The 21,192-nt window shown below is 34.0% G+C and overlaps 1 protein-coding gene across 2 annotated transcripts; it reads left to right on the top strand.

Moving 5' to 3' along the window:
* Window positions 1-7,034: 7,034 nt before the first annotated feature.
* Window positions 7,035-11,463, top strand: LOC131032840 (cysteine-rich receptor-like protein kinase 44). Of its 2 annotated transcripts, none has more exons than XM_057963907.2 (6): window positions 7,035-7,549; window positions 7,773-7,909; window positions 8,760-8,970; window positions 9,145-9,412; window positions 10,313-10,466; window positions 10,867-11,463. In XM_057963907.2, the coding sequence occupies exons 1-6, from the start codon at window positions 7,435-7,437 to the stop codon at window positions 11,245-11,247; spliced, it is 1,266 nt and encodes a 421-aa protein (XP_057819890.2). In that variant the 5' UTR covers window positions 7,035-7,434; the 3' UTR covers window positions 11,248-11,463. The 2 variants fall into 2 exon arrangements, with proteins under 2 accessions (XP_057819890.2, XP_057819891.2); XM_057963908.2 differs by having other exon boundaries at window positions 7,145-7,549; window positions 9,178-9,412.
* The last annotated feature ends 9,729 nt before the right edge of the window (window positions 11,464-21,192 follow it).

The following is a 21,192-nucleotide window of genomic DNA, read 5'->3' as shown; positions in this document are numbered from 1 at the left end:
CGGGATATTTTCATCACATAAAGCACACTTAGTGCCCTTTCATTGCTTGGACTATCATCCAACATTTGTATGGAGATATCGAATCTTCATCTAATTGTGATGTTATATTGATTACTATTGGGGCACCTACTACCCCATCTTGTGTGGACATATCCTCAAGAAATAATTAGTTAAAATTTATTGATCTTCACATATTGTTACATATCCACTATTGAGGACACTATATCTCCTTTAGTTGAGGACACTTCATCTATTGTTGCTACTTTTGATTTGAATAATGCTACTTTAAGAGTTTCTAGTGGTTTAGTATAGTAAGATTTTTTTCATCTTCGAAAGATAGCTCATTAGGACATAATTCTAATAAACATTGCATCTTTGTTTGTAGAATATCACATTGCAGACTTGGAGGACATCATTGAGGATATTCATCTCCTCTTTCATGATTTCTTCTATGGAGTTGATGCTTATTCTTCAAATGATTTGAGGGTACATGGAGACCTTATTTTTCTTTCTTTACCTACATTTGTTTCTATTGTGGTAGTGTTATATTCTTATTGGTCCAATTGTCTCTCCAATGGCGAGTACCACACATTCATGGTTATCGTACATAAATCTTCTACAATACTTGATTCATCCTATCATTATTTGTCACACTTCAAAATTGTCTTAGAGATCCTTGAGAAAAATTTGGATGAGACATCTTCAAAGGAGGTAGCATACATCTTTCAAGTTTTCTTTCCTCATATTCCTTTAAAAAATGGGCAAATAACTCGAATACTTTTGTGGTTCTATTTCTTCCTAAGAGAAGGAATGTTGTTTATTGGGCTTGGATCATTTTTAGCATTCATTTTCATGCATCTACCATCATTGCAAGAGATTCTACATTGGGGGAAGATGCATGGTCTTTGTTCTTCTCTCTTATGAGAAGGATTTTTTACTCACATGGGGATTTGTAGTTGTCATACATTAGAGAGCATATTTTTCCATGTTTTGTGGGGAGTTTTCTCCATAATGTTTTCTCCTCTTCTTTATGAGGTGAATTGTACTTGGGTACCTTATTATGCTTTTATATTGGGACCCACCATTTTCCCCCACCTAAGCTATGCTTAAGGGGTGTGTTTGTGTGTTAATCCTGCTTAGGTGGTTGCTTAGGCCACTTTCTTATCTATCAAGGTAGTTATGGGGGAAGGTGGGATAATTTTCCTATATATGTACCACATCCTACTCACTAATCCATTATACTCAATACATCAATCTTCATTTGCTTTGTGTTTCTCTCTTTTTGTTGTTTTCATTTTGATTAGTAATCCTACATAGTCTCGTAGTAAGAAGTCTAGGGAGTCAAGTGGTAAGAAATAATATGGTTGAATTTACCATGTTTGTCAAAATTTAAGGCCTTTAGTTTGACGAAGGAAGGGGAAGAAATCAAGAGTCGGGGATTCAACTGATAAAAAAAAAACTATATGAGTTTCTTAACTTAAACATATAATTCTATCAATCAAAATTTCAATTCCAACCAAATTTATTTCGACGCCTATGTCATACATATTGTAAAAAGATTCAAAATTTAAAAACTAAACAAATTCATATTTAAAATATTTGTAAGGTAATCAAAACTAAATGCTTAAGAGAACTAAACAATGTTGAGAACTTTGTTGTGTTGTTATGATATAAGAAAATAATTTTATATTTATTTTTTTAGACATTAAAAATGAAAGGAGGACAGTGATTCAATTATGCTAGAACATTTTAAAAGTAAGGGGCATGAGTGAGCATGCTACACATCTGATGATATTGTTAATCATTTTGAAGGGATGATGGTAATTTCTTTTTAGCACACTATAAGCTAAGGATAGAGATAAGCCTATCACATGTTAGTGTCATTTGAGATTGATTGATTTTTTTGAGTTGATAATGTTGATGTCTCAAATGCTTGTGTACATGTTTATTAGACACCCCAAATTTGACCATCCTATATAATTAATTAAATTAATATTTAATTAATTATTATCTATCATTATTTATATTCCTGTAATTAATTAAATAAGTTGTGATTTAATTAATTATTATATATTTCCCTAATTGATTAAATAATTTATTATTTAATTATTAGTATCCATCCTTGTAATTAATTAAATGATTTATTATACATTTTTTATTTTAAAGGTTAATTAATCCTATTTAATCTAGCCTTAGCCCCCGCTTCTAAAATCTTTTAAACTTAATTAACTAATTAAGCATATCCCAATCCCTAATAACATTTTCTTCAGTTTAGATTTCTTCCAACTCCCCAAACTTGTAATCATGTGACGTGTGTCCTCCAAGTCTCCTTAAGTGCTTACATGCAAATGTCACTTTCATCCTCCAAGTCATTTTTTTACTTCTTCTATTACATGCGCATACATTTGTGAGATCATCTTCATCATGTAGCAACCCTACACTTTTCGATGTTCTCCATTTGTCATACTTCTAAGTGTACATGTCTTACATGTTGCCATTTATGTCTCCACTTGTCACCTCAATGGTCTGCTCACACATGTGTGAGCACACCTAGCTTTATTCGCCATGCTTAAGTTTCACAATGCAAGTATAAAAAATATTGTGTACAATGGCTAGATGCACAAAAAGAGTTAGAATGAATGAGATATATTCAAAATGGATAGATAGATAGATAAGGAGGTAGATGTAGTTATTCAAATTTTATATGGAGTAGTTACTTGTATACCAAGGAGGTGGCAAGGAAATAAATAGTCAAAATGACTATGGGATGATGAATTATCATGAGACTCTAGTGTGTTCTATAGACATATAGATGTCATGCTAGGGTTAGTGAATTCAAATTCAAACCAAGTAGATTCCTTTAGGAAATGAATTTATTCTTGACACCCATATGGAATATGTAGGATTTTTATCAATTTTGAAAGGGGATTTGCATATTTTGTTACTCAATTCACTTATTTTGGCACTCGTTTATAAACATTAAATGGGGAACTTTTAGATTGCATAATGCATTTGGGATGAGAGGGAGAATCATGTATGTGTGACACATAAAAGAAAGCGAAAAAGTTAGAGAAGAGGGGTATAGTCATGAAATGGGATGAAGAGGAAAATGAATACATGTGTAATAAAGAGAGAAAATACCGGAAGTTGCATGGAAAAAGAAAATGGAGAGGTGCATAGAACGAGACGAGGGATGAATAGAGAAGGGGTCACCATTTCCATAAAAGAATGTATTTAGTCATATAGTGACTAGGATTTATAAGTCCATAAGGGAGAAGGGATAAAAAAGATAACAAGGATTTATTTCAATCAAAGGAGAAAGCTTCCATTTTAAAATCATACCATGTATATATGCATGACTATACATTAGGAAAGGAAGGGCCAACACTAGAGTAAAATAAGGGATGGTCCTAATCCCCTATTTGTATGTATTTTGTGATAAAAGTTAAATAGATATTTTTAGTAAATAGAAGAGAAAAGAAATATTTTTATTTTAATGTTGCTTGTTGTAGTGTGATGTCTAGTATCTCTCCATTATGTGTGTGATTTGTGGTTTACTCCTAGATTGAATGCTTACTTAGATTTCATTATCTTGAGTATTATATGAGGTCAAACCATTTACAACTAGTCAAGAGATCATTTGCATGTGTTGGTAGATATGCATATGTGTGATGTTTTTAGTTAAAACAATACAAGAGTGTAGACACTAATTTGAAGTCCCTTGTAGTGGCTCTGGTGATGGGTGTGGGTCTACAAGAGGGTGTTAAGTAGTTATGGGTTTACCTAGAACAATTTTTGTTTTATTTTTATTAAAGGTTGTATATATTTCCTATATAAATATAGCTTTCATTTAACTACAAGTATGGATAAATCACCACTTCATGGTGTTGTTGGTTGGTTAGCGTCATCAAATTTCATGATGACATCATTTTAACTTAGGTATAATAATGAAGGTGTGCCCCATTAACAAGCCAAATAGGAAAAATACATAAAAAAAATCTCTTGATTTCACATGGCAGTTTGATCTAAGTAATGTTAAATTGAGCCCAATTAGTAGATGTGTTGTGCCATGTGGTGTTATGTGGTGTAGAGAGACTTGATCTAAGGGAGCTTAATCAAAACCCTTAAAGAAAACTAACATAGGAATAATCATAGTGCTTTTTCACTTTTGAACAATGCTAAGAGGGTTCAAACAAACGCCCTTCAATCAAACATGTTTATGTGGTGCCTTTACGGTACCCATTTCCCCTCCTAGCAATTTTAGTGGAGAAATTTGTTTTGGTTCATGTTGTATTTTAGGGGTAAAATGAAGTCATGCAGTTATGAAACTTTATAGGTGTGTAGCCCTCATTGTTAGTTTTCTAAAATATATAACATTAATATTTTTTTTAAGCATTATTTTTGTTCTATAATTTACATAGGTACATTACAAAATTTAATAATCTTTATTTAAGAAACTAGGAACAATAACAAACTATGTAATTAAATATCAAAAAAGTATACCACGCTTTATATTAATGCCCTTGTTTGAATGGAAAAATAAATTAATTTTAATATATGACTGATAGCTAATAGAATGAGATGACTATTGAAAAACATAAAATTTTCATGACGTTAAAATACTAAAATTTGGAAAAAATTGTTGTGTTGTTGCTCACTTACACTTAGAGAAACATACTATAATATATTGTCACTTATAGTTTTACCTCCTCAAATAAAACCATCATGATGTATGTGAAATGGAAGAAATGAGATCCATAGACTAATCAATGGAACCTAGAATATTTCAATCCTCTGTGACTTTAGAACACTAATAGGCCTAACTAGCATCTCCAAGGAAGAGCTAGGTATTGGAATTCTATCTCTTTATTGTAAAAGATTGAGATAGTGAAGTGTGTGTATATGAGCTCGACTAACAATGGCAAAATGCAACAAATACAATATGAAGCACATAAATAGTAAGATAGATCTAGAATGTGGACACAAAGAGGAACTTGGCGCTAAAATATGGAGCTGAATATATTGAACAATAGCACTAGGCGCCCATGTTTGAAGGTGACACAGGCTTAAGCAATAGTTGAAAATGGAATTAGGAAGCTTTGTACACTTGTCTTCTAAAAATCTAGGTCAAAATAGTAGGATAGGGGCATTGGGTCCCCTATTCTTAGGGTTTTCATCTATTTAAAATATGGAAACATCTTAAAATCGTGTAGTTTCCACAATCCATAAATATCAATAGTAGTTTTCTGGATTAAATTGTGTGAAGATTTTTCTCATCAACGTTTAGATCATACTGCATGATCCATCATCAGGTTGAAATGAATAGGCAACAAAATTATGAGAGTAGCATTTGTTGATTTGCGTTATGCTTGTCTATAACTTCCTTGTTGTTGGATTTGGACCTATGCAGTAGAAAATAGGGATAAATAGTTGTGTCGAATGGGGGCTACCTAAGTCAAACCCTATGTTAGTGGTCCCACTTTTGTAATGGCAATGATGAGATAGGACGTGTGCCCTCACAAGAACATAGGCTAAACACATGATAAATATTGAAATGACATCTTACCTTAGGTATGAAACCCTATATAGGAATCTTGCATAAAGGCTTGATGTGATGCTCATGAAGTCCAACAACATGTTAGCGCATACTTATAGCTTGAATACCATAACATATTTGATCAACTTGTTGTAGGAGACTTGAATGCTCAATTGAATTATTTGATTGACTTCTCCTTTACTTGCTTGAAAGTGCTTGATTGATTACATTGAATTGCTTAGGTTTCTATGCTAGAGTAGTAGAATTTGAAATGGGTAAAGGAAGTTGCATTTATATGCAAATTACACCTCTTTGAAATAACCTTTTGGGATGTTCTAACAAACTAAAGTTGAATCACACAAATTGCAAGGCCAACTTTATTGTCTCAAAAATAGCCCATTTAATCACGAAGCAGCATCAGGTGCCCTAGTCCTAGCAAAATGCACTAACAAAATGTCTAGAAATAGGTGAATAAACCTAGTTTAACAAAGGAGAAGCCCTAGTTGATGTTACTGTTGTTGTGGCCCCTTCCACCCCCTCGGATCCTCCTCTTGTTGCTCTTGCTTCTCACTTTCACTCTGCTCCTAGCGTTCCTTCTCTTGTTGTTGCTCCGTTGCAACAACAGTCTGGCAGTGACTCTGCAGGGTATTCCCCACTTGTTTCTTCTTTGAAAGTTCCTATTGATAGTGTTGCCTGGACGATGGTTTGTCGTAGGCGGAAAGGAAAATCTAACCACCTTTCCCAAGCCCTCCTTTCTCAAGATTCGGGGTTTCCTCCCCCCTCTTGATTTGGTTTGGGTGTTGATGGTTTGACTGGTTGGTTTGGCCGGTCCGACTTTGTCCTTTTGGGGTTTGCACCACTGCTTGGTCTTTAAATTTTGATAGCCTTTGGCTTTGTAAAGGGCCAGCGCCCTTCTTAACGTTGCTTTGTTTCAAAAACAATTAGCAATTTAACGCTAATTGTAGAGGGATTGAGGTCTCTTTGTTAAGGGTCAGCGCCCTAGTTAACGCTGCTTTTTTTATCAAAAACAAAGTGGTCTCGAAATTAGGCACACATGCATCTAAATTTGTAACTATACCAAATTTTAGATTGTAACTATCATAATCTAAGTCTAATATTCAGTTTGTTGTAATAGATGGAGATTGAATATTAGACTTAGATCACACAATACCAAATTTCAGTTTGTAACTATCATAATCTAAGTCTAATATTCAATCTGCATCTATTACAACAAATTAACAACTTTAAAAGACAACTTGACATTAAAATAATTGACCAATATCCTCTCCTCTTTTCTTTTATTTACATATTTTTAATTACATACGTCTATTCAACTTTTTCTAATAATAAATTTATCTATCTAAAAATAAGATATTTTCTTTATATAAAATAGCAAATATAAAAATAAAAATCTCACTTTATACATCCCATCAAACCCCGTACCATGGAAGAAAGCCCAGCCCATTTAAGAGGGATGGAGTCCACTTTCTATATTGTATTAAGTATTTGAAATAGAAATCTATCTCCATACATCCATTCAAACAAGGAAGAAAGCTCAGTCCACTTAAGAGTGATGGAGAGCAAACGAAAGAAAGTGATTCTTACATATTCATAATTGAATAATTTTACATAACTCTACAAATATTATATTTTGATACCACAAATATCATGGACACGTTTCAACTCCATAGATTATGCACCGTTCTTTTTAGTATCTTTTACCAAGATTTCTCTCACGAATAGGAACTTCGTCACCTGTCATGAGATAGTGAAGTATATCTAACAAGCCATTCCATACCAGGAGTTTTATATCTTTTCTATTGATTCTTAGCCGGTAATTTGTATGAATTAAACACTGTATATGCCATAGCTGAGATACCCTGAACGATTTACACAGCATGTTTTTGAGGGCCATTACAACTGCAGTGCTAACAGCCATTGCTTCCTTCATATTTGAAAGACTAGGGAAAAATTACAGGCTACCCTTTTTGCTGAAATGGAAGGAAGATATAGGTAAAAACATGGTGCTTGTAGTGATAATTGGTATTATTCAGTAGGTTCTTAAAGGCTTTCTCTAGGGAAGTTCTTGGTACATACTACTTTTTCATTTTACGAGAATGTTTTGTGATATCAGGAGAATAATTATGAATTTAAATACATGTTTTTGTTTTGGTGAAATTAGACACTGTGACAACAGCATTATTACTCTGCCTATTGAACTAGTAGTGCCTTGCAGATCATTATGAAGACCATAGTCATGAAATTCTTAAAGAGGAGGCGTTCATTTTGGACTTCAGGACCTTAACGATAGCCACAGGGGACTTCTGCAATGAGAACAAGCTAGGAGAGGGTGGCTTTGGGTCAGTGTACAAGGTGCCATGCTTCCCTCCTTAACTAGAATTCTTTTACGGGTTCCTTTGATATGAATAGAACTATAGCGTTCACATGGCGGAGAGGCTTTTTCTTCATATTATTTCCACAGTTATGCTGTTCTGTTCAGTGGGTTTTGTTCGAATTTTGAATTCCACAAACTTCTCATTGAGATTCCACTAGATCTGCCTCAATAGACAAGCCGGGATGTAAATGTTCAAGTTTCTAAGCCAAAAGGATCACTTTCTGGGAAGTTTGGTCCCTTAGTGGTATGTTCCTTAAAGCCATTACACTCACCAGCCTTCACGCTTTCCAGCTTCTGAATTGCGCAGTTTTTTAGTGCAGCTTTAACTCTGTAAATCATTTTGAATATTTTAACTTACTAGCAGCCTATGTTGGCAGGGGAATTTGTCAGGTATACAGGGTGAAGCTTTTAGGTTTTTACTGTTGATAGGACTGGAGTTACTGTTCCTAGAATAGTGGTTGGTGTTTAAGCCCTTGGTTTCACACTTTTAAAATCTCTCGTCCAGAAACCTTTTACCTTAAAGACTACCGATGTTCCAGAGCATACTAATTCGATATGCTGCTAGCTTTTAGACAGTATTACAACTAATTTGTTGAGCTACAATTAGCTTTTGTATTTAATTTTAGGCATGTTCAAATGGGTGTGAGTTTGCAACTTTGCAGAGTGGACAGAGGTGTCTCTTATTCCCGAGTTTGGCCAAAATCAAAACATGGGTGGCAAACAATGGCCAGCTGTGTCACTTGGGATTGTTTTAAGCTTAATGAAGGAAAATCTTTTATTTTTCTTGGAAAAGAAGAAAAACTGATATCATCTTTTCCCCTATTGTAGGGAAAAACCCCGGATGGAAGAACACTAGCAATTAAAAGATTGGCAATCAATTCCAGACAGGATGAAAGTTCATTCTATAATGAAGTGAGCACTCTCAGAAAAATTCAACACAGAAATCTTGTACAGTTGCTCGGGTGCTGTGCTCAAGGGAAAGAAAGACTACTGGTTTATGAATATCTCCCAAACAGAAGCCTTGATCATATTCTGTTCGGTAAGTCATAACTGTTCTTACATATTAAAGTGTTGTGTTGCGAAGTGACCTCTAAACTCTTTTAGGGTAAACTAGTTCATTTATGTTGAGAAGATGAGATGAACGTCCTTTAGGTCAAGATGGTCTTTAGGGCCTATCGAAGTATTTTTATTCTTGTTTAGAAGATTGTTACAGGCAGCTTAACCAACAATAGTCTGTGGAACACAGACCCTGAGAAGCGAAAATTTCTGGATTGGCCAAAGCGCTATAGTATAATACAAGGGATAGCTCGTGGACTGGTTTACCTTCATGAGGATTCCCAATTGCGAATAATTCACAGGGATTTGAAAATAAGCAATATTTTACTGGATGACAACCTGAGTCCTAAAATTGCAGACTTTGGGTTGGCTAAGATTTTCCCAGATGGTCAAACTCATGTCAGCACCAAAATTGCAGGGACTCTGTAAGTGAACGACCTATGATTTTAGTTTTATCCAAGCAAATTGTTTCCAAGCTGTTTTGATGAAAATATATCATTGTTATTTAGTTTTTCAAGGATACTGTAAAAGAAATCAATTTTTTCTTACATAGTACTCCACCGAGCAGGTTTTCGGATTTGAATGGTAATTGACCATATCTTTTATAGCATAGGTTAAAGCATTTTTTTTTGTGGTTGTTATTTATTTACACTTGCCCACACAGATAGAATTGCTAAAATGTTAAGTCGCAGAATTGGTGAGAATGGAATTCACTTCTTTGTACCTGTTGACGCTGATCCTTAATTAAAAGGACGAACTCTGGCATTCAGCCAAATACTCACTTTCCTTTTTATTAGATCACCTGAATCCGCCAGACTACAGTAGACCTGATAAGGTGCAAACACACCAATAATTGGCGGGAATAGAATCTATACCTTCATGAGAAAAAACTGGCATATATGTGACCCATATGCTTGGAACCCAATAACTAAAGGTAGGAGAAAAGATGATGAATTTGAACGCGATGCTTTCCCAAGGATGCTTTGAATTGTTGAACCAGGGAAAGAACACATTACTGTGACACATATCTGTTGCAGCTTGGTTATCCCTGGGCAATCCATGACACTTGGCTTCATCTCTGCATGCTCTCTAGCTTTCATCCTGATGATGGATCACAGAGTGTGATCCGAAACGTTGATGCAAAAATTTACACACAATCGAATCCAGAAACAGCTGATTGAGATACTGGAGAAAAGCTTAAATCACTCGTTTACATGTTTTCCAAAATTGTCAAAAGAACTTGTTTGTCACGCAATGAATATGGATGTTTCCAATTGTTATATATAAAATTCTGAATAAATTCTAATATCTATTTCCTTTCACAGTGGGTATATGGCTCCTGAGTACATGATGGAAGGACAACTATCAGAGAAAGCTGATATCTTTGGCTTTGGAGTCCTCCTTCTAGAAATCATTGCAGGGAGAAAGATCATAGATCTATCACTAAGATCAAGCTCAAGGGACAACCTTTTGGAATTGGTATATATGCATTTTTCTTATTTCATAAACACTAGAACTATGCCATCTTATATTCCTTAACATGTGAAAATGTGTCATAAAACACTATTTGTTTAAATAATACAATGTTTTAGGACATAGTCAAGTAACCACGCTGACAGATCTTGGAAGCAGCAAATCAGTAGAGGCTGCAACTTAGATCAAGTAGAGGACAAAACAAAATTTGCACTTTAATTCACAACCTATTACTCAAAATCTTAAATCAATATAATAAGGCAAAGCTAAGAAAGTTTGTTTTCAAACTGGACACACATGACAATTATCTTAACAAATGAATAAATTTTGATAGGCACTGAGATTAGTTTGCACTTAAGGTCATTAAAAGTCATATCTCATTTTGAATGATTTTATCACTCTGCAGGCATGGAGAATGCATAAGAAAAGATGTATTGTTGAAATAGTAGATCCAGTCTTGGGTGATTCATATGCCAAAGAAGAAGTGTTGAGGTGCATTCGCATTGCCCTTCTCTGCACTCAAGCTCAACATATGAGGCCTTGTATGTCCCGTATTGTTCTGATGCTTGCAAGCAGTGCAGAGACCATTCCTGATCCAACAGTACCTTCATTCATTAAGTTTAAGTCCGCAAGTTGTCCAGACCCCAAAAATCGTGTAATAAGCAGATCTTTTAAACGTGCAGTTCAAATTGTAAGTTTTCGCTATTGGTACAAGAATTATCCTTACAGTAGGTTCCCATCCCATTTTTGCAGTGGTCTTCCATCTACTTCAAGTGTAGAGCCATGATGGAATTACCATGTTAACATTTATGTGGTGCTAAAATTGAATCTGTGATCAGAAACTGAGAACATAGTTTTTATCCATGACAATAGTCCCATTTGGTCTGATGCAATGTAACTATAGTTTGTTACAGATTGAACAATATAACCATTTGGTCTGATGCAATGTAACTATAGTATGTTACAGATTGAACAATGTAACAGAGCTGAGGTGTTGCATTTATAGACTACTATATAAAATGTTGAAATTTGTACAAATTGTTGTGTTCAGAATCTTAACCTTTTCACATTTTCAAATTGTTTCCTACTGTGGTAATTACTAAAACATTATATTATTGATCTTGTATGTTCCCTGAAGATGGGTCTCAAAGGAGACTTGAAACATCAACATTAAAAAAATTACACAGTGGTGTCTAGATACATGATATTATGTCTGACTGCGAAAATCTGAAGTGTTGGATAGTGCACTTTGGTTTTTGTAGGTTTTAGTAGTAAAAATGATACAATTAGAATTATTAGTGTTTGAAATAATACTGTTTATAGTTAGGGCTTAAAGGAAGAATGGGTAAGATTAGAAAAGCAGCTTGTAGCTTGGGTAGGGTTTAAGATTAAAGAAGATTTGATGGGTGCAAGCAAGTCTAAGTCTGATTCTGGTTCTTATCACAAAGCTGTTGACAGTAAAGATGTAAGTAGATGCTAAAGAGGAGAAGGTTAAAATTTCAGGCAGGTTTAAGGCCAATATAACCAAGAAAAGTAATCCAAATGTAGTAGTTGTTTCCTGAAGATGGGTGTCAAAGGAGGACTCGCAACATGAACATTAAATAGCATTACACAGTGACGTCCAGATACATAATATTTTGTCTGACTTAAAATCTGAAGTCTTAGGATAGCGTGCTTTGTTTTATGTAATTTTCAGTAGTAAAAATTATACAATTAGAATTAGTAGTGTTTGAAATAATATAGTTTATATTTAAGTCTTATATGAAGAATGGAGAAGACTAGAAAAGCAGCTTGTAGCTCGAATAGGGTTCAAGATTAGAGAAGATTTGAGGAGTGGAAGGAAGTCTAAATCCGATTCTGGTTCTCATCACAATGTTGTTGACAGTAAATATGTACGTAAATGCTAAAGAGGAGATGGTTAAAATTTGAGGCAGGTTTAAAGCCAATACAACAAAGAAAAGGAATTTAAATGTAGTAATTGTTTACCTATGGCAGCTACTAACCTTCTCGTCGAAATCCCCATTGAAGACCAGATCATAGATGACATAGTTTACAAGAAGAACCATACTTTCATCTGTCACTCCAACCGCTCATCCTTCATGTACTAATAGTGAAGTAGTAAATCTCCATTGTCTAGCGAACAAAAGTGAGATATGAGTTTCTGATTAAGCAAGCAGGGAAGGCCCTTGATCTGATACATTTAACATCACAGATCAGCCAACCGCAAAACAGCCACTAGATCAGAACAGCTAGTAACACCAACCAACCATCAAACATACATAATCACAATAGATCAATTACCATAAAACATACATAGTAAAACAGAACAAAACAGATCAAGTACCGTCAAAGTGGGATATGAGTTGATGATAGGGCCTCTGGGCCTTTTAATGGTAGACTGCTAACTTATTCTAGGATTGTGGATTGTTAAAGAAACTTTGAAAATGGACAGTACTTTTCTCACAATGCAGGTCTTTGTTGGAAGTGAATTGACTCTAAGAGGTGGGTGGGGGGTGAATTAGAGTCTAAGAACTTAACTCATACAAAAAGTTTTGAAAGAGAAGTTGAAATTTCAGAAATGAAGTAAATAACATTTAATTTTATAAATGACACAGTAACATGGAACTTGCAGATATAAAACAACAATTGTATAAATTAGCACAATGCAAAACAAATGAAATAATCCAACATATCAAAGCATGAAACTAATGGAAAACTTTTGACACATGACACAAAGATTTCATGAGTGGAAAACCTCTTGAGGTAGAAAAACCACTCGTAAAGATCCTTTTTATTATAACAATGAGAACCAACTCTGTACATTGTCTTCAAGGAGCAACAACCACATCATAATTGCAGAAATATACTTGTGCAACTTTGAGATTATAAGAGTACAACTGAAACAATTTCTTTTTACAAATATACTGCCATAAAGTGCAGAGAAATCACATACTCTATATACTCTGTTATTTGTATGAAATACAATAATACTTTCTGCCCTTGATTTCCAAAATCAAATTCACACTGAACTTCTGAAAACAGAGTTTTCACAATATGCAATGAAAAACCCTTTCAATCTTTTTCACTGATCACAGCAAGTAACGCACAGTTTTCCCTGCCCTAATTTTTTTTTTCACACTCACTCACTTTTTCCAAAATGTCACGACCATGATATGTATAAATGCCCAAAGATGTAGAATCAGTGCCAAAACTGAAATGAACTGTTTTTTTTTTTAAATCAAAATTGTTCGAAAAACAACCTTCCAAATATACCCTCCAAAATAGGGTAACTATATTAGTTAGGGTTTCTAAACGGAAACATGATTTTTGTATAACATTTAAAAATAGTTATAAATCTGCTCCAGAAAACTGAAATCCGTATGAACAACAAATCTCTTGTTTATAGCATATAAAACCCTTGTAAAACTTTTGTTATCTTTAAAAAAATAGTTACATGACCGTTAAAAAAGAACCATCAAACTCTTTATTCCTGCTCATCTCTTTTTACAAAAGAGAAAAACATTTTGCAACTTTTTTACTGCTCTGTAAAAATCTGAAATAGAAAAATCATTATTAAAGCCTTCAAATTACCCATGGCGGCACCTTCTAGGGTTTGTGCAACAAAATAAAACACTGTTGTTTATTCTTTTTCTTTTACCACTTAAGAAACCAAAATATAAAATAGGATTTCAAAACATTTGAAGTCCACAATAGAGTCTCGTGCAAGAATTCCAGGTAAGTTGATGCCAAGTCATTACGTGGTTGTACACATCATAAATTTCATTGAACAATATGCAGATGAGGCATGATAGCATTATTAATAAAAATATGCCAATGGTTTATCAACATGCCTTTCAAGATGTCACCCTTTTTTTTTGTCATCAAGGGCAATCAAGAGTCAACAAACTCCCCCTTTGTCCTTGATGGCAAAAAAATTATTTCATCATTGACCTGAATCTCATAACCAGCATACTCATTGTACCATAAATATCATTGTGTATCATGTATAAAGAAATCCAAATATAACTATCAATGATGTTTGTTTCTCCCCCTTTTTGTCTCAAGGACAAAGGCCAAAGCAACAGATGGCTGCTAGAGGAGCAAAGCTCCCCCTCAATTTGTGCATGAAGTGAGAATACCAGATTGAGAGAGAACTCCCAACCTTTCCCGAAGCCTTTCAAATGTTTCTTTGGATAAAGCTTTGGTAAAAATATCAGCCACTTGTGCCTGAGAAGGCACATACAAAAGCTGAAACTCATTAGCCAACACTTGGTCTCGCAGAAAATGTAATTTGATAGCAACATGTTTAGTGCGAGAATGCATAACAGGATTTTTGGAAAGACTAATAGCACTTGTATTGTCACAAAAAATTGAAACAGGCTTAGCAACAGAAATACCCATATCAGCAATTTGGTGGGACATCCATATCAGTTGTGTACAACATGCACTGGCAGCAATGTATTCAGATTATGCAGTGGACAAAGTAACACAGTCTTGCTTTTTGCTGTGCCAGGCAACAAGACAGTCACCTAGAAAGAAGGCAGCACCACTGGTGCTCTTACGATCATCTATACAGCCAGCCCAATCAGAATCAGTGAAACCAACAAGAGTGAAATCATTATTTCGAGGATACCATAAACCATAGTCTAAAGTACCCTGAATATACTTGAAAATTCGTTTCACAACATTCAAATGAGATTGTTTTGGTGCAGATTGAAAACGTGAAACCAAACATACTGCAAACATCAAATCTGGTCTAGATGCAATCAAATATAACAAACTGCCTATCATTGATCTATACTCTGATTGATTTACCTCAAGTGAGTCATCAGACTTAGATAATTTACAACCAGTTTCCATTGGAGTGCTAACTGGTTTGCAGTCTGTCATGTTAAACTTCTTAAGCATTTCTTTGGCATATTTAGTTTGTGACAAAAAAATGCCTTGTTTAAGTTGCATTACTGCGACCTTAACATACAAATTGTTGTCCACTCCTCCTTTAGTAAATTCATTTCCTGTAAGATGAGCATCCAATCTGGAGTACCAAGCTCTTGGAGCTTGTTTGAGGCCATAGAGTGCCTTTTTTAATTTGTACATATAATCAGGTTTATCTGCAGATTCAAAACCTTCTGGTTGTTCCATATAAGCTTTTTCATCAAGATAGCCATTGAGAAAAACAGTTTTGACATCTATCTGGTAAACTTTAAAAATTTTATAGCAAGAGTATGCAAGAAATATTCTGATTGATTCTAATCCAGCTACAGGTGCAAATGTTTCACCAAAGTCTATCTTGTGCATAACCCTTACAAACAAAATGTGCTTTATTTCTAACAACCTGTCCAGATTCATCAAGCTTATTTCTAAACACCCATTTGCCTCCTATCACATTTTTATCATCTGGCCTAGGCACTAACACCCATGTTTGATTCTTTTCTATTTGATTAATTTCATCTATCATAGCATTTAACTAGCATTGATCGGATAAAGCATCAGAAACATTTTTAGGTTCAAAATCAGTTACCAAACAATAGTGCTCAGCTATTTGAGCTTGTTCAGTAGTTTTTGCTCTTCTTCTGGTTAAAATCCCTGCATCCATGTTACCAATAACCTGATTTTGAGGATGTCTCTTTGTAATAATCCTTGAAGGAGTATACTGAGGAATTCTTGTTTTTGTATTTGAATCCTCTGCATTTGAATCTTCTGCATTTGAATCCTCTTCATTAGAGATTGATTTGCTCATTTCATTTTTCTTTTCTGTTTCCGTAGATTTAGGAACTTGATCAAGCTTCATTGGAGCATCTTCTTCAACATCCTGCAAATCATTACTTAACAGAAACTGCTCATCAAATCTCACATTTATTGTTTCAACAATTTTCTTCAACCTATTATTGAAACATCTATAAGCTTTGCTCTGAGTAGAGTATCCAAGAAAGATACCCTCATCAGTCTTAGTATCAAAACTTCTTAGATTTTCTTCATCCCTCTTAATATAACATTTGCAACCAAATATTTTGAAATATTTAATGGAAGTTGTTTTACCATACCAAAGTTCATAAGGAGTAAAAGTAGATTTTACTTTGATTTGCACACGATTCAAAATATAGACTGATGTATGAACAGCCTCTTTCCAATGTTTATCTGACAAATTGGCTTCATTTAGCATTGTACGAGCCATCTCCTTCACAGTCCTATTCTTATGCTCAACTACTCCATTTTGTTGAGGTGTTCGTGCAGCTACATACTGCCTTTTGATTCCATGTTTTTTGCAGTAATTCACAAATTCCTGTGATGTAAACTCACCACCTTTGTCAGATCTTAAACATCTTAATTTCAAATCTGATTCACGTTCTACTATTTTCCTGAAAACTTTAAATCTATCAAATGCTTCAGATTTGTGTTTTAGAAAAATAACCCAAACCATTCTAGTATAAACATCAACAAAGAGCATAAAATATTTATCTCCATTGATTGATTGAGTCCTTGTAGGACCACATAAATATGTATGTACAAGTTGTAAGGGCCTAGTAGAAGAATGCTCTTTTGATTTAAAAGATACCCTTGTCTGTTTGCCCTTAAGACATTCTTTACATATCGCATTTGTTGGTTTGCTTAGAATAGGTAGACCTCTGACATTTTGATTCTTACTAATTCTCACAAGATTGTCAAAATTCACATGACCTAGACGTTTATGCCAAAGCCAATTTTCTTCAATCTGACTCACAAGACACATACTTTTATGATTTTCATAATCAGTGGAGTCAAGTAGATTATAAATATTACCAGAGGTTCTCAATCCAGTAGCAACAACCCTTCCAGAACTTTTTGTGATAGCGCAACCTTGAGAACTAAAAGATACATTATACCCACTATCACATATTTGACTGACACTGAGAAGGTTGTGCTTTAAACCCTTAACATAATATACATCATTAATGGGAGTGTCATCATTTAAGAATAATGTTCCTTTACCTTTGATGTGAATACCTGAATTGTCCCCAAATTTAACAAGTCCACCATCATAATCTTCCAAATGAAGAAATTTATCCTTATCACCTATCATATGGTGAGAACATCCACTGTCCAACACCCACATGGTTCTCCTATTGGAAAGAAGTGTAGTTTGTACCAACATGGATTGCTCGGTACTAGACACAAACTTAGGTTTCCATTGTTTTTCATCACTTTGTTGTGATTTACATTGTCTAGTAGTATGCCCAAAATTGTTGCATTTGAAACATTTTACCGTATTTGAAAATCCATAATTTTGTTTGTGTCCAAACATAGGAGTTTTGTGCTTTATAAATCTGCAAGTACTAACCTTGTGACCAAATTTATTGCAATAAAAACAATATCCATTGAAGAAACCAAATCTAAAAGATCTGTTAAGAGAATATGTTGGATTTCTGTTTGTTGTCTTAAAATTCTGATTTTTTGTTTTGTCCTTACAAAAACCAACCCCAGTCAGATCTTTGTGATGTTTTTGTTTATCAAGAATATCATTCAGATGCATAGTACTCTCATATTGACCAACTTGTTTTTGCAAAGAAGAAACTTCTTGTTCTAAAACTTTGATTTTCTTATCTCTATCTTCAAGAAGAGATTTTAGATTTTCATTTGCTAAATTTGAGTCATTCAATTCAACTCGTAGAATCTGATTTGAACTTTCATGTGAGACTACTAATTTTTTTAATCTTTTTATTTCTTTGAGAGCACAGAGTAACTCTCCCTCAAGATCAATTTCACCTTGGTCTAGAACAGATTGATTTTCAAATTTGCTAGTTGAAGAAGATTCTATTTTTGCCATAAATAGTGTCTCATCTCCTTCACAAGGTGAATCATTTGATTCTCCTTCAGAGTCTTCTTTTGTGAAGAGACTCTTCTCTTTCTTAAAGGTATTGAATTTCTTTTTAGGATTCCACATTTTCTTTTTATAGAATTTTTCTGGTTTTTCTTCTTCGCTATTTAGATCACTTAGAGGACATTGAGCAGCAAAGTGCCCAGTTTTCCCACAATTAAAACATTTGAAAGGTAATTTACCCTTATATTTCTTTTTCAATTTTCTAACAAGTAGAGCTTCAATAGCATCTGAAAGTTTAGATTCACTATCAGGTTCTTCTTTCTTTTCTACTCTAAAAGCTGTTTCTTTTGAAGTAGAGGAATTGCTACCAATTTTCATTTCATAGGCAGTAAGAATACCTTGCAGATTATCAAGAGTCATTGTAGAAAAGCTTTTCTTTTCTTCTAAGGTTGAAACCTTAGTTTCAAATTTTGGCAATAAGGTTCTAATGACTTTTCTAACATCTTGTTCATCCAGTGTTTCACCAAGACCTCTTCTAGAGTTTACTATCTCATCAATTCTTAGAAAATAGCTTGCAATAGTTTCATCATCTTTCATTCTCAATGCCTCAAAATGATTTTTGAGTGTGAGAATCTTTGATTCTTTTACTTTTTTATCTCCTTGATAAATTGTTTCTAGTTTATCCCAAATCTCATGGGCAGGCTTACAATGCATGACCTTTACAAACACATCCTTTGTAAGACCACATAGGAGTGCATGTTTGACACTAGCATTTAATTCATATTTTGTTTTATCATCAGGGTCTGTAGGAATAATATCAGGAACTTTATACTTAGTTGTAACAATATTCCACACATTAAGATCAACAGAGATCAAATATGTTTCCATTCGAATTCTCCAGAACACATAATCAGTGCCATCAAAAAGAGGAGCTCTAGAAAGTGAAACACCTTCTTGATTTTGAGCCATTTGAACTTCCAAACAACCAGGAACAATCCCTAGGAAAGACCTATATGGAGGGATCCTATGCTCTAATACCACTTGTTGGAAGTGAATTGACTCATGGGAGGTGGGGGCGGGAGAGTGAATTAGAGTCTAAGAACTTAACTCATACAAGAAGTTTTGAAGGAGAAGTTGAAATTTCAGAAATGAAGTAAATAACATTTAATTTTATAAATGACACAGTAACATGGAACTTGCAGATATAAAACAACAATTGTATGAATAAGCACAATGCAAAACAAATGAAATAATCCAACATATCAAAGCATGAAACTAATGGAAAACTTTTGACACATGACACAAATATTTCATGAGTGGAAAACCCTCTTGGGGTAGAAAAACCACTCGTAAAGATCATTTTTATTATAACAATGAGAACCAACTTTGTACATTGTCTTCAAGGAGCAACAACCACATCATAATTGCAGAAATATACTTGTGCAACTTTGAGATTATAAGAGTACAACTGAAACAATTTCCTTTTACAAATATACTGCTATAAAGTGCAGAGAAATCACATACTCTATATACTCTGTTATTTGTATGAAATACAATAATACTTTCTGCCCTTGATTTCCAAAATCAAATTCACACTGAACTTCTGAAAACAGAGTTTTCACAATATGCAATGAAAAACCCTTTCAATCTTTTTCACTGATCACAACAAGTAACGCACAGTTTTCCCTGCCTTATTTTTTTTTTCACACTCACACACTTTTTCCAAAATGTCATGGCCATGATATGTATAAATGCCCAAAGATGTAGAATCAGTGCCAAAACTGAAATGAACTGTTTTTTTTTTTTAAATCAAAATTGTTCGAAAAACAACCTTCCAAATATACCTTCCAAAATAGGGTAACTATATTAATTAGGGTTTCTAAACGGAAACATGATTTTTGTATAACATTTAAAAATAGTTATAAATCTGCTCCAGAAAACTGAAATCCGTATGAACAACGAATCTCTTGTTTATAGCATATAAAACCCTTGTAAAACTTTTGTTATCTTTAAAAAAATAGTTACATGACCGTTAAAAAAGAACCATCAAACTCTTTATTCCTGCTCATCTCTTTTTACAAAAGAGAAAAACATTTTGCAACTTTTTTACTGCTCTGTAAAAATCTGAAATAGAAAAATCATTATTAAAGCCTTCAAATTACCCATGGCGGCACCTTCTAGGGTTTGTGCAACAAAATAAAACATTGTTGTTTATTCTTTTTCTTTTACCACTTAAGAAACCAAAATATAAAATAGGATTTCAAAACATTTGAAGTCCACAATAGAGTCTCGTGCAAGAATTCCAGGTAAGTTGATGCCAAGTCATTACATGGTTGTACACATCATAAATTTCACTGAACAATATGTAGATGAAGCATGATAGCATTATTAATAAAAATATGCCAATGATTTATCAACATGCCTTTCAAGATGTCACCCTTTTTTTTTTTGTCGTCAATGACAATCAAGAGTCAACAGTCTTTACCTCTCACGTTGACCATAATGAAGTGAATATTTTCAGCTTACTGTTTTAGATTTTGAATCATACTACCCTTAATGATATTTTTCAGAAAAAGGTCTTCAAAACATTAAGCGACTGCATTGACTTGTATGCAATAGCTTCAGAGGCACTGTTTATAAGCGATATGTGATCTAATGCTTGTTTCTGCAAGAAGTTGAACCTAAATAAGCCGTTACAGGAGAATCAGAAAATTACAAAGGACTCAAATTTGGAGCATCTTCATGGGAGAACATCTCTTAATGTCATGCATGTCACTAACTTTGTGCCCTAGCTAGACATTGCCCCTTTAGTGCCACAGAAAATGTAGATAACTAAAAATCAAGTTCAACAGCACGTTATGAGAGAACCAGAGTGTTCTAGAAGAATTAAGCAAAAGAAAAAAGTTCTTGACAGGACATGTCCCTTTCCGCAAA

Source organism: Cryptomeria japonica, chromosome 5, assembly GCF_030272615.1.
Source record: "Cryptomeria japonica chromosome 5, Sugi_1.0, whole genome shotgun sequence".
In the NCBI taxonomy this organism is placed as follows: Eukaryota; Viridiplantae; Streptophyta; class Pinopsida; order Cupressales; family Cupressaceae; genus Cryptomeria; species Cryptomeria japonica.
This window is presented reverse-complemented; position numbering and strand designations above follow the sequence as displayed.

Bases quoted from the DNA above. Each gene is read 5' to 3' on its own strand.
- LOC131032840 (XM_057963907.2), top strand. From the start codon at position 7,435: ATGTTTTTGAGGGCCATTACAACTGCAGTGCTAACAGCCATTGCTTCC. The intron at 7,910-8,759 runs GTGCCATGCTTC...CCCCTATTGTAG, and splicing joins GCTTTGGGTCAGTGTACAAG to GGAAAAACCCCGGATGGAAG. The intron at 10,467-10,866 runs GTATATATGCAT...ATCACTCTGCAG, and splicing joins GGGACAACCTTTTGGAATTG to GCATGGAGAATGCATAAGAA.